The sequence below is a fragment of the Pteropus alecto genome, unplaced genomic scaffold (genome assembly GCF_000325575.1).
Source record: "Pteropus alecto unplaced genomic scaffold, ASM32557v1 scaffold206, whole genome shotgun sequence".
NCBI classification, from domain to species: domain Eukaryota; kingdom Metazoa; phylum Chordata; class Mammalia; order Chiroptera; family Pteropodidae; genus Pteropus; species Pteropus alecto.
Window position 1 is genome coordinate 4,399,954 of NW_006438906.1, and position 17,642 is coordinate 4,417,595.

Consider the following 17,642-nt stretch of genomic DNA (forward strand, 5'->3'; position numbering starts at 1 on the left):
CATAATCAAGAGATACATAATAAGTTATTCTAAATGTACTAGGGGAAACTGATATTTTGGAAGACTCCTACAGCTAATAACTTCATAAAGCAATGAATGCTTTTATTAAGTGAGTTGTTGATCACCTTTCATATCTGCCACATATTTGCATTTCTAGGAGTTGGATTTTTTAAAAGCAACCCTATCTGCCTATAGGGATGAAGTGAAAAGACTTTGGAATCTACTAGGACTGAATTTTTCTGTTCATTGTGCCTTTATTAACCAAATGACGCTGAGCAAATTGTTAACTTTCTCACAGCTCAGTTTTCCCACGTTCTGAAAATAAACCAAGACCACCACCATAAGTACCAAGCATGTACTCGGTACAGCACAGTGGTCACTTGATTACAGCCAGGCCTAATGTTCCCTGCCACCCCCAGCACTCCTAGTCCCCAACACCACCCACGAGGAATAGATTATTTCACTTGTGGCTGTAAAGAAAGTGTCCTTTCTGTTTTGTGCAGTATAAGACTTTTCTTCCCTGAGCAAACATGGGCTGGCAATCATTGGGAAATGGGAAGGATTAATGAAGTAGGCGGACCTGAAATGAAAGCCTCCACCCCACCCCTCTTGAAATTTCCAAACTGAAGCAGTGCCAAGGTTCCTACAACAGCAGGTGGCATTCTGACATCAGCAGAGGCTGTGCTCCTTTTCACGGGTACAGGGGAGCTCCAGACAAGACATCTGAAAGGAACTCAGAGTCCAGCCAATTCCATAAGCAGCAAAGAGGCCATGGAGCTGAAGAGTGTGACTGCCACCGGAGCTGAGGGCTACAGAAACACTGGCTTCCAGGTGAGCAGAAGTTTCATCTATGTTTAAGACGGAAATAATACCCTTTCCTGGCCTCCTTGGCAAGCTTCTTAACTGAAGCCGTCGTGTTATTGGAACCCAATAAGATTTTTAATGACACTCTTTAAGTCTCTTGTTTTTCCTTCTTGAGTTCTTCTTGGGTTGACAAACCTGAAAAGTCTCTTTTAACCAAACCTGTTTTGGCCTCTGACTTGCCCTGTCACTCAAAAGCTAGACTATCTTCTGCTTTTGTCTCACTGGTTCGAGGCAAGGATACAGTATTTACTTGCAGACTGGGTGAGAAAGAAAGAATAGGGGAAATTTGGATCCTGGATGCAGTTCATACCAAAGGATGTCTTTTTTCTTTAACTAGGTCCCAGAGCCCTTGTTAGATGGTGGCCTGGGTGCTTGCGCCAGTGCAGCAGGTTATGCAAACCAGTCTCATGTCATCAACCAAAACTCACCGACTGATTAATGCTGCCTGGTCCAGGGCTGGGTGCCACAGAGCTCCAGAAGGAGTTGCATCACTGGGAAATGCCAGGTTGTTCTGATTGGGTCTGGCTGGGAATTTTTCAGGGCTGTTCCTAGGTGTGCTTTTTTTTTCAGAGCTGACATTCATTCAACATGAGAAACTACATGAACAGATGCCAGCAACTCCCTGGAATTCAGGGTCACTAAATGAACTTTTAGGCATTAGCAAAGAAAGGAACAAAGAAGGTAAAAGGGCTTTGACACTTGTCCTGGCTCTTCCACACACAGTTATTATAACTTCCCTGAGCCTCAGTTCAGTTGTCTGCACAATAGTCACAGCGATGTTTATCCCTTAGGTTATCCAGGTAGGGGGAAGAAAAAAATTTTCCTCTACCCTCTTAAATTCAGTGCCTGAGGTCTGTGAATTAAACTGACAAATGACAGATTAACAAAAAAAAAAAAGGCATACAAATTTAGTAATATTTTAAATTTTACCTGCACTGGGCTTTATAGAAAAAAAGCAAAAACCCCAGAGAAGCAGTAAGACTCAGGAGATTACATACCATTTTTAAAAAGAACAATTAATTGTGGAGAAGTAACTGGACAAAGTTAAGAAGGGCTGGGCTTCTATGCCCAATAAATTGTGGGAAAGTGACTGGGAAGTATACGGGGGAAACTAATGGAAGATGAGGTCTGTTAGCAAGGTTTGTTCATGCAGTCTTACCTTTGTGTCATTTCTGTTTCCAGTGGTAAGTGTTGTTCACGTCTTCCTAGTGTGGGAGGAAGCCGCCAGCACAAAGGAAATTTATACCCTATTTTGGGGCAGATAGAGGAAGAGCAGAGAGCACTTTCTGAGTCTGCTTTTTCTCAACTGCCTTTAGCTCAAAAAAAGATTTATACCAAAGTGGCATATTTTAGCTTGGAGTATCCTGGTCCTTTCTATAAAGCTTAAATAAGGAAAAAGCATAAAGCAGAGGAGCTATTATAGTCCAAGATAATAAAAGGGATGGAATGGAATAAAGAGTCAAATTGAATATGGCAGGAAGACAAAGGTATCTGCAAAGGAGAAAGGTCCATGTCACTAGCAACTGGCTGCTCAGCCTACCAACCTTGGTGCTGTTTTCTATCCCTTTGTTCTAGAGTATCTCCGGGCCTCAGGGTGCAGCATGGAGGGTCTCAGACTCAGCATAGTACCACACACCAGCACCGGTCAGCGTGACCAGATTATTGCTTCCAGTGCTTGCTTTTCAACAAGAATTTCCAGAGACATGTATTTACTCAGCAAAACCATTAACTGCCCTCTAGAAACAGTCTCCACTAGGAAGAAATCCAGATTCAAGGAGGAATAATACACTATTCTTGCCCTCAAGGAACAGGCAGGCAGAAACAAATAAGCAATTGTAATTATAATATAATGTGATGTAAAAAAAAAAAATGTTGGAGGTTAACACTAAGCTCTCTCCCACTCCTGCACACTTGCTCTCTGTATGTGTGTATGTATGTATGTATGTATGTATGTGTGTACATGTACATGTACATGTATATGTATATGTATAAACAATTCTGTCTTAGTCCATTCAGGCTGTATAATAAAATGTCACAGACTAGGTGCTTTACAAACAGAAATTTATTTCTCACAGTTCTGAAGTCCAAGAGGAAGGCACCAGCAGGTTCCGGGTCTGGTGAGGACCCACTTCCTTGGAGTGGTCTTCTTGCTGTGTCCTCACATGGCAGAAGCTGTATAAGGGAGCTCTCCGAGGCCTCTTTAACAAGGGCGGGAATTCCATTCATGAGGGTTCTGCCCTCATGACATGATCACCCCACAAAGTGTCCACCTCCTAATACCATCACATTGGGCATTAGATTTTCAACAAATGAATGTATGGGGGACAAAAACATTCAGACTATAGCAAAGGCCTAGCACACAGAGCGAACATACAATAATAGTAGCTCTGATGAGGGACAGGTTAAGGAGAGTGACGAGTCAACATTTCTAGCTCGAGATATCAACTTCCAGTGATTACCTTTATTTAGACAGGAAATCCAGGAATAGGGTTGGAACAAGAAAGAGAGCGATTTCGTTTTAAGGCCTGTTGGTTGAAATTCAGGTGATTCTGAACATCTAGATAAAGATGGAGATGAAGCAGGAAGCTTATGCATACCTGCACCTGGAGCCTAGAAGAAAACATCATCCATCTGGGGACCATTAGCACAGAGATGGGCCACAGGTCTGGATGAGACCACGTGGAGGGAAAGCTGGGAAGCAGCAGTGTTGAAGGAGTGGGAAAATTAGAGAAGTCAGAGGAGGAAGCAGGGCGGCCACAGGGAGAGAAAGAGGAGAAGAAGCAGGAGACGGAAGGGCAGGGAAAGCTGAGGGAAAAGAAAGCTACAAGGTCCACAACAAAGATTGCTCCGTGGGACCGAGGAGCCCATGGAAGGAGACAAGTTCATATGAATTGCCAGCTAGAAGGTTACTGGTGGCTCTGGGGGGTAGGGGGAAGGGCAGTTCGTGTTATGAGTGGGAGATAAGAGACTGGAGAAAATGAGGGCAGAAGGGACTTTCCTTTGGCTGAGAGGGGAGCGGGGAAGAGAGACAGGCTCAGGGGAGGCAAGAAGGAGGTTGTAGCAGGGGGCTTTCCATTTTTCAAAAAATGTTTTTCATTGTGAAACATAACATGCAGAAAAACACAGAGAACCAAATATACGACTTATCGTAAGGTGCCACCCAGGTGAAGAAACAGGATATTGCTGTCCCTCAGCTGGGAAGCCTCAGCCTCTGTCACAACCGCCTCCCTGCCCTCCTGCCTGAGTAGCAACTATCCCAACTTTATGGTAATTACTTTCCTGCTTGGCTTTTTACGTCTAAGGATGAACTCCCAAGCACCATTCTCTCCTGTTTTTGAGCTTTATGTAAGTAAAAACATACAAGAACAACTCTTTGCTTACTGTAAAATGTTTATATGGAATTAGACAAGATAAATCATTTTGTAACTGGCTTCTTTGATTCGGCTTTATATTCTAAGATTCAGCTGGGGTGTTGCATGTAACTAGAGTTCATCCAATTTCATTAATGTATGGAAGTCTTCATAAATATTATATAATTTGTCTATTTTTACTGTTGGACATTTATGTTGTTAAGTTTGGAGCTTTGAGGAGCTTTTACAAACAACAAAGCTATGAATATTTTTGTATATGTCTTTGGTGCATATGCAACGAATTTATTCTGGACTTATACTCAAGGAATGGGATTGCTAAACTGTTGGGAATACACACATATTTTCAACTTTTGTAATAAGGCTAAACTGGTTTCCTAAACGGTTTTACCAATTTTCACTCCTATCCACAGAGTGTGAGTTCCTGCTACTTCATAGCCTCACCAATATATATTTGGCTTTTTTTAATTTCAGTGATTCTGGTAAGTGTATAGTATTATATCATTGAGTTTTAATTTTAATTTTCATATGTTATTGGCCAGTAGATGCCTCCTTTATGAAATATTTGTTCAAGTCTCTTGTCCATTTTCTTTACTGGATTTTATCTCTTTCTTATTGATTTAAAACAGTTACTTAAATTTTCTGAATACAAAACCTTTCTCAGTTATACGGTTCACAAATATCGAAGCTGAGGACAAACTTAGCTGGAGCTATCTAGGTGCTTTTTTTTTTCCCCTACAAGTGAATTAAACACATGACAATAAAGTAATGTGCTTTTTTGAAGGATATTTTTGAAAAATTTTTGTTCTCTACCCTTTCCTTAAATCTGTATGATCACACCTAGATTTACTTATTTCTAAAGGAAAACAACCCAGATGACTAGAATCCATGTCACTTCCATGACATCTCAGAGGGAATGGATTTAAGGACTTTGTTTTTCTCTCATCAAGCATTTCTGAAATGATTCCTTTAAAAAAAAAAAAAAAGGAGCTACTTACTCACGTTATCATTTCAACATGTCATCAATGTAAAGTTATTGCGATACTTTACATTCTTTGTTTCATTCCATCTTTAAAATTCAGTGTTTTTACACTTAGAGTATGTGTCAATTTTAGTGCTAAATTTTTATCAGAAATACTCGATCTGTATTTAGATTTCATAAAATATATAATTGAAAAAGTGGGTTCATACCCAAGTTTCAAACATGCTTAAATGTTTTCCACTAAATGAATCTCTCTTATTCATTTTTAAATTTAAATTAGTTAAAATTTAAATAAAATCAACATTCAGGTTCTCAGTTGCACTAGTTACATTTCAAATACTTAATAGCCACGTGTATTGATGATTCAGGTAAGGTGCATATTTTTTGGTTTTAGAGGATACAAAAAATAAATCTGATTATCCCTGCCCTAAAGGACCTGACTACTAAGTTTATGTCATAAAATTAAAAGTAGAGATTTGTCTGGTTTTAGTGATTTATCTTCTCTCCTTTTCAAAAATTTTTTTTTTCACCTTTGTCTTTTTAAAAAAATTTTCTGGACCTTTCTATCTACGTTGGGAAGTTTGTGATTACTAAGTCCATCTGTTTACTTGTTATAGTGTTGAGATTTTCTTTCTTCTTGAGTTAGTTTAGGTAATTTGTGTGTTTCTAGGAATTTTCCCATTTCATCTAGGTTATTTAATTTGTTGACATATAGTTGTTCATAGTATTCTCTTACTGTCCTTTGTATTTCTGTAAAATTGGTACTAATGGCCTGGAACCAATAACTCCCCGTCTTTGCTGAGGGCACTGCGTACGCGCTAGGAGCTTATCGTCAGTGCTCAGGCAGGTACTCTATGTTCTTGCATACAACCTTCCGTTCACTTGCACTTCCTGCTTCTGCTGAGTCTCAAGATCTGCTAGAGATGAGAACTTTGGTCCTCTCAGGTCTTTCCCAGGCATGGACACAACCCTGGGCATGTGCCTGGGCTTCTAGATTCCCAGGAATGTCAGAGTTTTTCAAAGCCCCTTATACATAACTCGTTCCCAGCTTTTTTCTTTAAATTTTTGCTTAACTTGTTGTTTTCTCCAACTATTATCACCACTTCAGACAGGTGCCTCTATTAACAATTGTCCCCAAAGAAATAATGTGGGTGAGCTCTGAGTAGGATCAAATAAAGATAAGCCTTGTGAGATTTTTCTGAAGGAACAGCACGTTATCTGAGAATTGGACTCTGGAAGTGTATCAATCCCATTTTCCCCGCTCCATAGGCTGATAGGAAGCCAGTTTTCATTGTGGTTGCAGAACTGTTTTTCAAGGCTATCATGCTATTTGCGATTCAGTTGTTTTACATGAAAAAACAATTTCTGTAAGCCTTTGATTAATTTCCAGATTTCTGAAAAAGTAATTTTGACAGTTTTCCAGTGCTCTTAATGTTTTTATGAAGGAGAGGAATTTTGGAGGTCCTTATTTCACCGTCCTGTTAATGTCACCAACAACCCTAGATTTAAATAGCAAAGTCAGACATGTCACAAGGGAATATGTGTATGGAAAGTGATAAACAGTATTGGCCACATCTCTGGTTTCAGAGGAGTGAAAGTAACTTAGGCTAGGATGAATTGATGATCAGTTGTGAATAGAGCAAGGATAAGGTTGTGAGGCTTACAGCCATCACTGTTGCGTTTTATTAAAACTGGGGGAAGAATCCAGGCATCTAACGGTCACAGGAAAAGGAAAGAAGAAAAGAGGAGATTAACTGCTATTTTTTTCTGCTATGAATGTCTTGAAAAAGATTCCCTCTTGATCTTATAGGCTTCTTTTGAGGTTCTGCATGTTGATTGCATGGAGTAAGGTCTGGTTTGTTATCCATCTCTGGTCCTACAAAGACTGTCATGCAAATGTTATGTAAGTAATGATTGGAAGCCCCTGATCAGCCGTGGGAACAAGTTTCAACTGGCTCACAAGGCAATGTGTCCAGCAATCATGTCCCCAACCCTCAGAGATTAGGCTCCAGAGGTTTTCAGAAAAATGTTTTTACCTCAATTAGGTCTGAATCAAGACTGGTTTCCAGGCTCTAGTTTTGTTTTTGTTGTTTTTGTTTTCCATGACTGATTATAAAACTTCCACTCCATAGTCCCTTAATTTAAAATGAGGGTGGTGGTACTGCCGACCCATCTCATTCAGACACTGCTGATGTAGATGAGAAGTCAAGCCTTGGTTGCTAGTTGAACTGCTATTTGACAAATTGAAAAAAAAAAAAGTCAAAGGTGGAAGTATTTGGAATTTTATAACAGATTATTGTGAGCATGAACCTCAAGTTTCTATTGTGCCACAGAAGGTTAGAATTCTGCCTTCGGACTAGAGATTTAGGCAGACATAGTACAGCATAGTTTTCACTCTAAGCCAGGATCTGAATTTGGAGTTGTCTAATTCCACTCCACACATGGCTAACACATATGATCCAGAATCCTCTTACAGCCTTGGCATATCTAATTTTTGAGAGAGAGAGAGAGAGAGAGAGAGAGAAAGAAGGAGGGGGAAAAAGAGAAAGAAAGAAAAAAATGAAGGAAGGTAGGAAGGAAGGAAGGAAGGAAAGAAGGAAAGAAGGAAGAAAGGAAGGAAGAAAGAAAAGAAAGAACGATAGTATACACATCTTATGTCCTTTGGAAATAAATAAAGATAGAGGTTTCTTATTAAAATCCTATGAGTCACATGATTAGGGAGCCTCCCATGGTGTTCAGGAGCAAAGCAGAGATGACTAGGGATGGCTAAGTCAGGAAGCAGGGAAATGCACTTGAAGACTTCTTAATGTTCCTTCCATTCTCCTGGTTCTGCAAACTCAAAGCTCTGTTTGCTGCTTTTCTTCCAAGAGTTAAACCCTTTGACATAAAGCACAACATTTATTGATTCGACAAAAATTTATTGAGCTCTGACATTGTGCCAAGCATTATGCTAGCAGCTGGAAACAGAGAGCTACTGTTTGGTTAAAATTAGTTAACAGTGCCAACTAGTCCAACACAGAGTGCACAAAGTGCTATTCATCACATAAGAAGGTGATCTCACCTCAACGAGGATTGAAGACTATTTCCCAAATATTCCAAATGAACCCTTACGGGCTTTCATTCTTTCACTTATTTATTCCACAAAATACATTGAGCTTCTACTCAGTGCTAAGTAGAAGGAAAATACCCAGCAGGGCACAAATAATTCTCCAAGCTGTCATGTCAAGAATTATTGTTTCCATATTACATTATGCAGAAAAGTCAAGGCCGTGAATGTGGAAGGGCATGAGAGGCATAAGCAGAAAGGGTGGTAAAGAAAGGCACACGGGAATAGAGGCCAGTTCTGATTTACCTCAGGGTACTTTGCATTGGTCTAACTTGTGCAGCCACAGAGACTTGAAATAAAAATTGCTTATGTGAGAGCCTGACCCATGCAGACAAAGCAGGTGAGGTGCAAAGGTCTAGTTACGTGGTATGTTGGATCTAGCAAGTACGGGAAAGAGACAAAAGTGCACGAAACCAACGACTTCCTGTTGACCCACGTGTCTACTTCCTCATTCCTCTACAGAACACGAGGTCTTTAGGTCAGAAAAGAGGGAAGAAAGAAGTAGGGAAGGAAGAATTTAGAAAGCACAGGTGGGAGGAAGAGGTGATTTGTAATGCTCCAAGCACTGACTGTACTGTCCCTGGCCTTGACTTTAGCTGGAAATGACGAGGGACTTCTTCTTAAGAATTAAGTAGGAGAGAGAGGACAAGGGAGAGCTTCTGAAAAAAGCCAGATGGTAGGAAGGGAGGGCGTGGTTTGAGGGGTGGGGAGTGACAGCCAGGCATAAATACTGAAGCTAAAAGCCACATACTGAATGAATCATTCTGAGGATACAAAATTTTGATCCCTTCAGGCTACTGGAGATATGCCTACTAAAAACAAACCTGAGAAGGAAATAAGACTAAGAAGAATCTTAGTTTTAATTGATAGGTTCGAAGGGATTATGTCCTTGTTTATTTTATTTTTTCTCAATTGTGGGAAGATGTTTTTCTGGAAAGAGCATTTCCAGTTCCCCTCTCACACGGTGTCTGAAATTCAGCCAAGTTTATTTTAATTAACCTGTAGGAGAAGTAGTATCTTGAACTTTTATAGTTTTTATCATGACTATAATTAATCAATTGTATAATTTATGATTGACAGCTTTCTTCTAAACTCTCTAAGAACAAGAATTATATATGCAATACCCACAACAAGCACAGTGTCTAGCCCATAGTAGGTGCACAGTGAATATTTGTTACAGGAATAAATAAGAATGCCTCAGACAGAGCCCCAAAGAACTGTACATAACATTAAGGGTTGAATGAAAAGGCTGATACGGTATAGGAAATGGAGAAGTGAGGGTAGTAGGAGGAAACTAGCAAACGTAATATCACAGAATTCAGGGACAAGAGTATTTTATGGAGGAAGTGGTCCACCAATAAAATGTAAAAAGGATTTAGGGAAATGGAAGTCATTGATATAACTTTGGCAAGGGTGATTTCCATAGCATGGTAGGAATGGAAGCCATATTGGAATGGGTTGAATAGTGAATATGAGGCAAGATATGGAATCGGTGTCCCAGTCCATTAGGGCTGCTGCAACAAAATATCACAGACTCAGTAGCTTATAAACAACAGAAATTTATTTCTCATAGTTTAGGAGGCTGGAAACTCAAAATCAGGGTGCCAGCACGGTCGCATTCTCTTGAGGGCTCTCTTCCTAGTTCATAGCCAGTGCCTTCTCACTGTGTCTTTACATGGTGGAAGGGGCTAGCGGTCTCTGTAGTGTCTCTTCTACAAAGGCACTAATCTTATTCATGAGGTTTCCACCCTCATGACTTAAGCAACTCCCAAAGGCCGAGCCATCTAAAACCATCAACTTTGGGGGCTAGAATTTCAACATAATGAATTTGGGAGGGATGCAAACATTCGGACCATAGTAGAGATAAAAATTGGTTTTTAATGAGAGGAGAAAGGATGCTTATCTATGAATTCTTGGCTTCAGGACAATAAAAAATTGATAAAGTTACAAATATTAGAGAATCGAAGGAAGGAGAGGTTGAGTAAAGTCATGTGTGGGGAAGCACTGAGTACCGTGCCTGTACCTGGCCCCGAGTAAGAATTCTGGGCATTGCCATGTTATTGCCCTTGAGATGGGATTAGCTTCTCCATGGGTGTCTTGAAACTTCTCTGGTCTTCTCCCTCTCCAACGCAGAGTTAAACTTCATGTGGGAGCATCTTTTTCTATTCGAATTAATCAGACTAAGGCAATGAAAGGCAAGGAACAATACAAGGAAATTAGAACCAGGCTTAAATAATCAAACATTATCAAATACAAATTATCAACACAAATATCAAAAGCTACAATAAGATTGGAAGGCAACCCAGAAGGAGAAGGTCAGTGATGTCTTGGAGTGTACAATTCTACTTTTACATGACTTTTAAAACTCTGCATGTAAAAAAAGAAATATATATAAGTGCACTTGGAGAAATTTAACTCCACTGTTGGTGATGACTGGGTTAGGGTGGTGATGAGCAGACTGCTCTGTAATAAGGGTACACTTCTTTCTTTCTAAATAGTAAGTAATCTGGGGAATGATACTCCAAGGCTCTGTGAATATCCAGTTCCCCAATGCACTTCACCCAATGGTTTTAGCGTCCATTGACGATCCTTTTCTGAATCAATTATTACTTTGTGAACTGCAAAATAGTGATTTTCATTTCTTCAATATTCTTTACCGCTCATTCTTCTGGAAATATTTTCTTTTTTTCATCTTGCTCTCTCTTCTTGCGTATCATTATGGACTAACATTCTCTTTCTTTTATTCAATTTTTATAATCAATTAGCAACATGATTTGTTTCAATATTTTATTGTGAAAATTTTCAAACATAAAAAAAGATGAAAAAATTTCATAGTGAACACCTATATACCCACCGCCTACATTCTGCACTTAATATTTTACTATACTTGCTTTCGCACATATTTATTCATTTATGCTACCCCCTATCCACCCATCAATCCATCTATTTCTTTACACATGTTACAGACATTTTATACATGTTTTTGACCTTTTGGTACTTTTTTGGAACTTTTTAATCAGGTTCCTGCTTCCAGAGCCAACATAACTGCCACAATCAGAAATGGGGCCAAGCATTGGCCTTCATGGTAGCTATATCTTATAGCTTTGGTGGAGTGGTGCCACCAAGTGGACATTCCATGCAGCAACCACTAGTGTCCAGTTTACGTAAGCCTGTCTTGCCTGGCCCCAGAATTACATTGGAGGTTAATTTGCATTTCATCTTCTAAATATAACCCAGAACTCTGATGAATGCTGATGGAGAAAAAAGGACTGCTTTTAGAAAAATTATATGACTCGGAGACAATTGAGCAGAATGTTTAAACATCACTCATTTGCTGTTTATTTCAAGATGCTAAGGTCTTTATTCCTAGGTATTGTTTGATTTCCCCCACTAGTAGATTTATGGACAGACCCAGAAGTGAAACCAAGATATCCAATTACAAATTAGAAAATAGATTCATATTCTCCCAGATGTCTCCATTTCTAGTTGCTTCATAACTAAGAGATACATTTGGGTGGGGGAAGAGCAGGAAGCCTTCCACAGAGACCTGAGGGGGAAAGGGACACATTTCGTTCCATTCCACAGCCCAAGAGGAGGTAGAATGCCTAGTTTAAAATGAATGTGAGCGATGCAAAAGTACCCTCACTACAGGGAGTTGATATATACAAGCAGTAAAAAGAATTCATATCTGTTACAAATACCTCAAAATATAATTTGTATCCATGGCATTGAAATCAAGGCAGTTATCGAAACCTCAAACTGAACCTTGGTGGAGTTTTTTTCCTTGTTTTTTAATGTGTTAATGAAGATGCATATACACTATTCTATCAAACATTTAATATTTTAATAACTATATTTTGATAGAATTGATTTCTTTTTAATCCTATATATTTAATTTTATGTGTTTTAAAACATCCTGAAAGAGCTCAAGAGGCCCCACCACCTGTCTTGCTTTAGGACGCTCCTGGAAGTTGCACACGGCTTCAACTCCACTGGCAGAACTTAATCGTAGCCACAGGGAGATTAAGAAATGTACCTCTATTCTGGGAAATCTTAGGCTCTGCTAAAATTCAAGAGTTCTTTTTTAAAGAAAATGGAGAAGTGTAGATATTGAGGACAACTAGCAGTCTTGGCCACAATATATTTTCTATTTAGGTTGTAGAGTTTAACAGATGTTAATTATATTTATATTATTAATTGTTATTTTGGTCTTCATTATCCTCACCTTTGCCCACTTGATCTGTCATAGACTGAATTAAAGGCTCTCTCATACTCTTTCTATATGTTTTTCTCTATATTTCTCCCCATGTTTCCTTTATGTTAATCTCTTTATGTTATCTCTGCCATTTGTACAGAGATAACTATGCTTCTCAGAGTGTGAGATCATGCTCTGACCGTTGCTTCTTTTTGCACATGTTAATTGCTTTTTTGGTCCTGTATTCAGTCTTGGTCAATTAAGATCATGACCCTGCATGTTTTACCTTCTCTGAGTCATTTTCAGAATATGGTTGTGTTGTGTTTGTTATCTGACTCGATCAAACCCACCGATTGATTTGTGAGGCATTTTCATTTGTTCTTAACTCCTCTCGTCCTATTTTACATTGTGCTTTAAAAAATCTTTTCACTGTATGGTTTGCATGTTCTTTATTTTTATTTGGTTTATTCTGAAGACTTGTATTTTTTGTGTTTGTTTTAATGGTTCCTTTTATAATCAGCTTAAGACTATGAGTAATACAAAATCGGTATGTTTTACACCTTTTCTAATTTCTTTTTTTCTCTCCCACCCACCTTGATTTTAACTGAATATATACATTTTAGTGTTTACCCTTCTATTTTAAACACGGCTATTTATAATCTCTTTCAGCTTCCAGAAATTAACAGATGAAGATATTGGCCTACGGATTCTACCTTCTACCTTTTCTTTTCCTTCTCCTTCAAGTAGTGTTCTGACCATCTTTTCTGCATTGTCAGGGGTACACTGTTCCGGAATCAGAATCCCTGGAGATGTGTGAGAGACTTCAATTCATTAAATAGATTCAAAACAGATTATCACTCCTGTTGCCACAATTTCTCCATCTACTATTTGATTAGCTGAAGTTCTTCCTCTAGTAGTTTCTTCAAGAAGACATGATCATAGAGACCATGTTTTATGAGTACTCACAGGCTTAAATTCATTTTTTTAATCTAATGATGGTAAGCCTTTTATTTTTCTCCTTCAGGGACAGAACTCTGCCTCTTTGCCCTTTCCCTTACATCCCTACACTTCTGGTTCTCTTTGCCCTGCCTCACAAAGATCACAAGGAGAGAATGTTAAACCCAATTCAAAGCTCCCTTCGGGGCCTTCAAAAGTGACAAAGAATTGTGCCAGGGAAGTGTGACAATGTTTACCAGGTGGTTTCCTCCCACAGCAGTGCTGCTGCTCCTTACCTAGTCTACGAAGCCACACAGGTCCGCAAGAAAAACAAGAACATCTCAGGGAGGAACCGTCTAGCCAGTGCCCATTAACTAACGGTAAGAATTGCATAAACGCAAGACTTGAGGCACAAGGTTACTCAGGAGCAGCAGGCAAATATCGAAGGCTTCTGAAATATGCCAATGAAAAGGCAGTCCTTCCACGCAAAGTCCATGCAATTTGGAGGAAAACAGTCTAGAAAAATCTTAAAATGTTTGACATTTATAGATTTCAAAAGTAAAAAAAGTAAAAAGAGGAGGGGAGGAATGACCTCGAACAATTTGAAAAGATCAGACTTACGAAACAGATGTTGACTTTTATAAGCCAAATTTTAAATAGAAAAAAAAGGGACTGTATATGCCCCAGAGCAAGCAAGCAAGTAGCGAACTAAACCATAAAATTAACATAAAGGTCAATAAGCTCTTATTATGTGTAGCACTGGAACAACCACACAATCCCAGGAGGCCGGTAATAAATGCACACACAATCCCATATAACATTCCCATATAACAAGGTATGAGGCCTCAAAATTAAGGCCAGATTTGAACCCAGGTATGACTATGGAACCGAAGCTTTTTATCACAATGCAGCACCAATTAATATAGATAATATAATTTATCAATATTCCAAAAAGCAGCCATCCTAAGGTTTATGTTGAGACTATAATCTCTTTAGGCTGCATTCTGGAATTTTAAGTTACTACTGGAGGAAGTTGCTCTAGTCTAGTCTCATTCCATGTTCAGAGAAATGGATACAGGAAGGTTAGATCACTTTAAGAAGCTTAGAAAAGCAACAGAAATTAGAGATGTATTTCTGACACCTTCATTTAGACTCCTAAGGTTTAGAGTATTAGAACATAAGAAAACCTTCTCGGAGAAATAGAGAAAGCAGTCCTGTACCATTTGGTCTCTACTCAGTTGTAGAGACACTGTTTCACTTTCTACTATAATCAGCTCAAAGGCTCTAAGAATATCTTTTTTGTTTGTTCAAAAACAGTTATCAATTACTTCTATGCCTGGGCACATGGTATTCAGCAGAGAACAAGAGACAAAGTATCTGGCTTCTTAGTTTAAGAGGCCATAGTGTGAAATATATAGATTTACACATTATCAAGTCCCACTGATATTATATTCCCATTTTTGTCACAGGTATTGGGACTTTGTCATCATGGCAATATTTAAGGCGTCACTCCTCAGAATGCACTATACTGCCTGCTTCTAAGAAGATTGCTTTAAAGGTGTACGGACATGTAGAATTGATAGACAGACAGACAGATAGACAGTAAAATAAGCAACTTTGGCCACCAATCTAAATCTGTTCTAGTGGTATAAAGCCTTCCAGCCAAGGTATATTATCAAGCACTCCACAGAACTCACTCTGAAGTGTTAAGCACTAGAACCAGTTAAAGTTCATAGAAACTCCTCAGGGTCTGTGTCCACATTATATTTGCCTGCTGGGTCATTCCCATCTTTCATAAACCCACATGATCTATGTCCTACCAAAGATCAGAATGAAAGTCGCCTTGGGGTGAAGGTTTCCATTCTTGCCTCAAGTCTCAAGTACAGCTGTGTCCCCTCAGGAAGGCCGGTCGTACAGTAAGAGCAAGTGGGGCCAGAGCACTTCCTATAGAGAAGGCAGACGAAGAGCTCTCTTGCCACAGTGATGTTGAGTCTGCCGCAGAGAAATCTTGGCCACAAAAACTGAGAAATAGAAATCACTTGAAATCAGGGCCACACGGGGAGGGAGAGACCAAGTGAATGGCACAGACAGGGTTGGGAGAAAAATGTCAATCGAATCACGAAGGCATGACATGTCCACAAATGCAAGATTGCTTACTCGTGTTATTTAAAGGATAGTCTACTTAAAATCAGTCTATGGGGTGGGACTTGAGAAATTCTGGCTTGAGAAATGACTTCCGGAGCCTAAATATAGTTTAAAAGTGGCCACAAGCATTTCTGGAGTCTTTTATCACCTCTATCATTTCTACTCTTGTCCTGTATGTCTAGAGCTCAAATCACGCTTTCTTAATTGAAAGGGAATTTGTAGGTGGACTATTCTATGTTTTTAAATATTCCCAAGGCCAAAAGGTCTTGGCCCAAGGGCCAAACTCTACAGGTATGACATGGCCTGAGGTTGGAATGTCTGGGTTCAGATCCCATCTCAGCTATTTCTGGTTGTGCAACCCGAGTCAAGTGATTTGCTTATTTTTGCCTTGGTTTCCTGGTCTGTAAAAAGGAGGATCACAGTACCCACTTCAAAGGCCTCTTACTCTCACATACAAAACTTTTAAAGGATTTAACCTAGTAAGTCATTCCAGGTGCAAATAAAAGCAAAAGCCAAAAGGAACAAAGAAGAAGTTTGTTTCCTGCAGGTGTAAGTCAGGTAGTGGGTAGTGCAGAGCTGGAGGAGGAGTGCTGGCAAAGTTTTCAGGGACTCAAGACCACACACACACACACAGACACCCAACACGCACACACCAGATCACCATTCTGATCACCAGGATGGGGCCCTTAAGTTAATGGCCCAAGTGGAACCACCCACACAAAGAAGAGGATCGAAGGGACAAAGAGTACCAGCCAGCCATCTCTTATGGAGCCTCCCCAAGCCACCCCACTTAGGACATCACTTCTATTTATATTTCATTGGCCAGAATCTAGTTAAATGGGAATCCAGGAAATGTAGCCTTTATTTTGGGTGGCTATGTGTGCAGGTAAAATCCTATGGAAAGGGATACCACAAGTTGATGGGAAGGAGTGATTCCAGTAATTTTCTATGTTCTAGAGGTTATATAGTTTACAAACTGAATGAAAAGAAGAAATTAATAAAAGACCTCAGTCCCTCTGTAACGCCCATTGTGGATCTGTACTTCCTTGAGCAGCATGGAAAATGTAAGACCAGGGAGACAGATAAGAAACAAACACCAGGGACAGTGTACTCCCGGCCCTTCAGAGGGGACTCCATGTAGGATTGTCACTTAGTATGTCCAGCAACTAAAGCTGACTTGAGAAATTAAAAGGGCATGCTGTGATCTGTTTAGATATACTCATTCGCAACACCCACAATGTTGTTACTCATTCAGTAGAGAGACAGGTTTGCACTTAGGACACAGTCATGATTGCAGGAGTCCAGTGGAATACTAAGGTATCTAGTGATCTGAATTGCTAAATAGATGGGGGGAGGGAGGATATGGGCTAAGAAGTAATTATGGGCTGCCTATTATAGTCCCACAACTCCGATTTTAAAAAAAGCAGAGAAGCATGTGTCTTAAGAGTTATTTTCAGGCACCAATCAACACCCATAACACTCTCACTATCTCTGCTGGAAATCTTTAAATGGGAGAGCATTGTTCTTCCTGAAAATGTTAAAAAGCCAAGGTGTGTACACTAGTGGGTGTAAAACAATCCCATTACATGTTACAAAATCCATTCAGAGGTGTCTTTGTAATCATTCATGCTCACTCCACACCCTGCTCCACCACACACATCCCTTCCTCTTTCATTAACTCTAAAAAGGTAAGCTCCATCCTTGTGTTTCTTAAGGAAGTTTCAGATTCTGCCACCAGGTGGCAGGAATAATCAGCATCAAGAAGCTGAAGCTCCTCGTAAAACTGGAGAATATCAGGATTCTGGAAGAGACTATAAGCAAACCAAATTGAAACTGTGCTGTGTAGTCTAACCACTATGCGGTATGCCTGAAACAAATATTGAATGTCAACCATAACTAAGAAAAATAAAAATTAATTTAAATAAAATAAAACGAGGGTGATAAAATGGAAGGAAGGGAGGGAGGGAGGGAGGGAGGGAGGAAGGAAGGAAGGAAGGAACGAACGAACGAACGAACGAACGAACGAACGAACGAACGAACTGTTGT

At 39.5% G+C, this 17,642-nt stretch overlaps 1 protein-coding gene across 1 annotated transcript in view; it reads left to right on the forward strand.

The window, feature by feature from the left end:
- The first annotated feature begins 771 nt into the window (after positions 1-771).
- The window catches only part of SLC28A3 (solute carrier family 28 member 3), a 45,362-nt gene continuing 28,491 nt past the window's right edge, over positions 772-17,642 (forward strand). The window contains exons 1-5 of the mRNA XM_015592623.1: positions 772-831; positions 1,202-1,253; positions 1,435-1,545; positions 11,341-11,484; positions 17,312-17,373. Coding sequence (XP_015448109.1) covers positions 772-831; positions 1,202-1,253; positions 1,435-1,545; positions 11,341-11,484; positions 17,312-17,373 — 429 coding nt within the window. The remainder of the gene's footprint in view (positions 832-1,201; positions 1,254-1,434; positions 1,546-11,340; positions 11,485-17,311; positions 17,374-17,642) is intronic.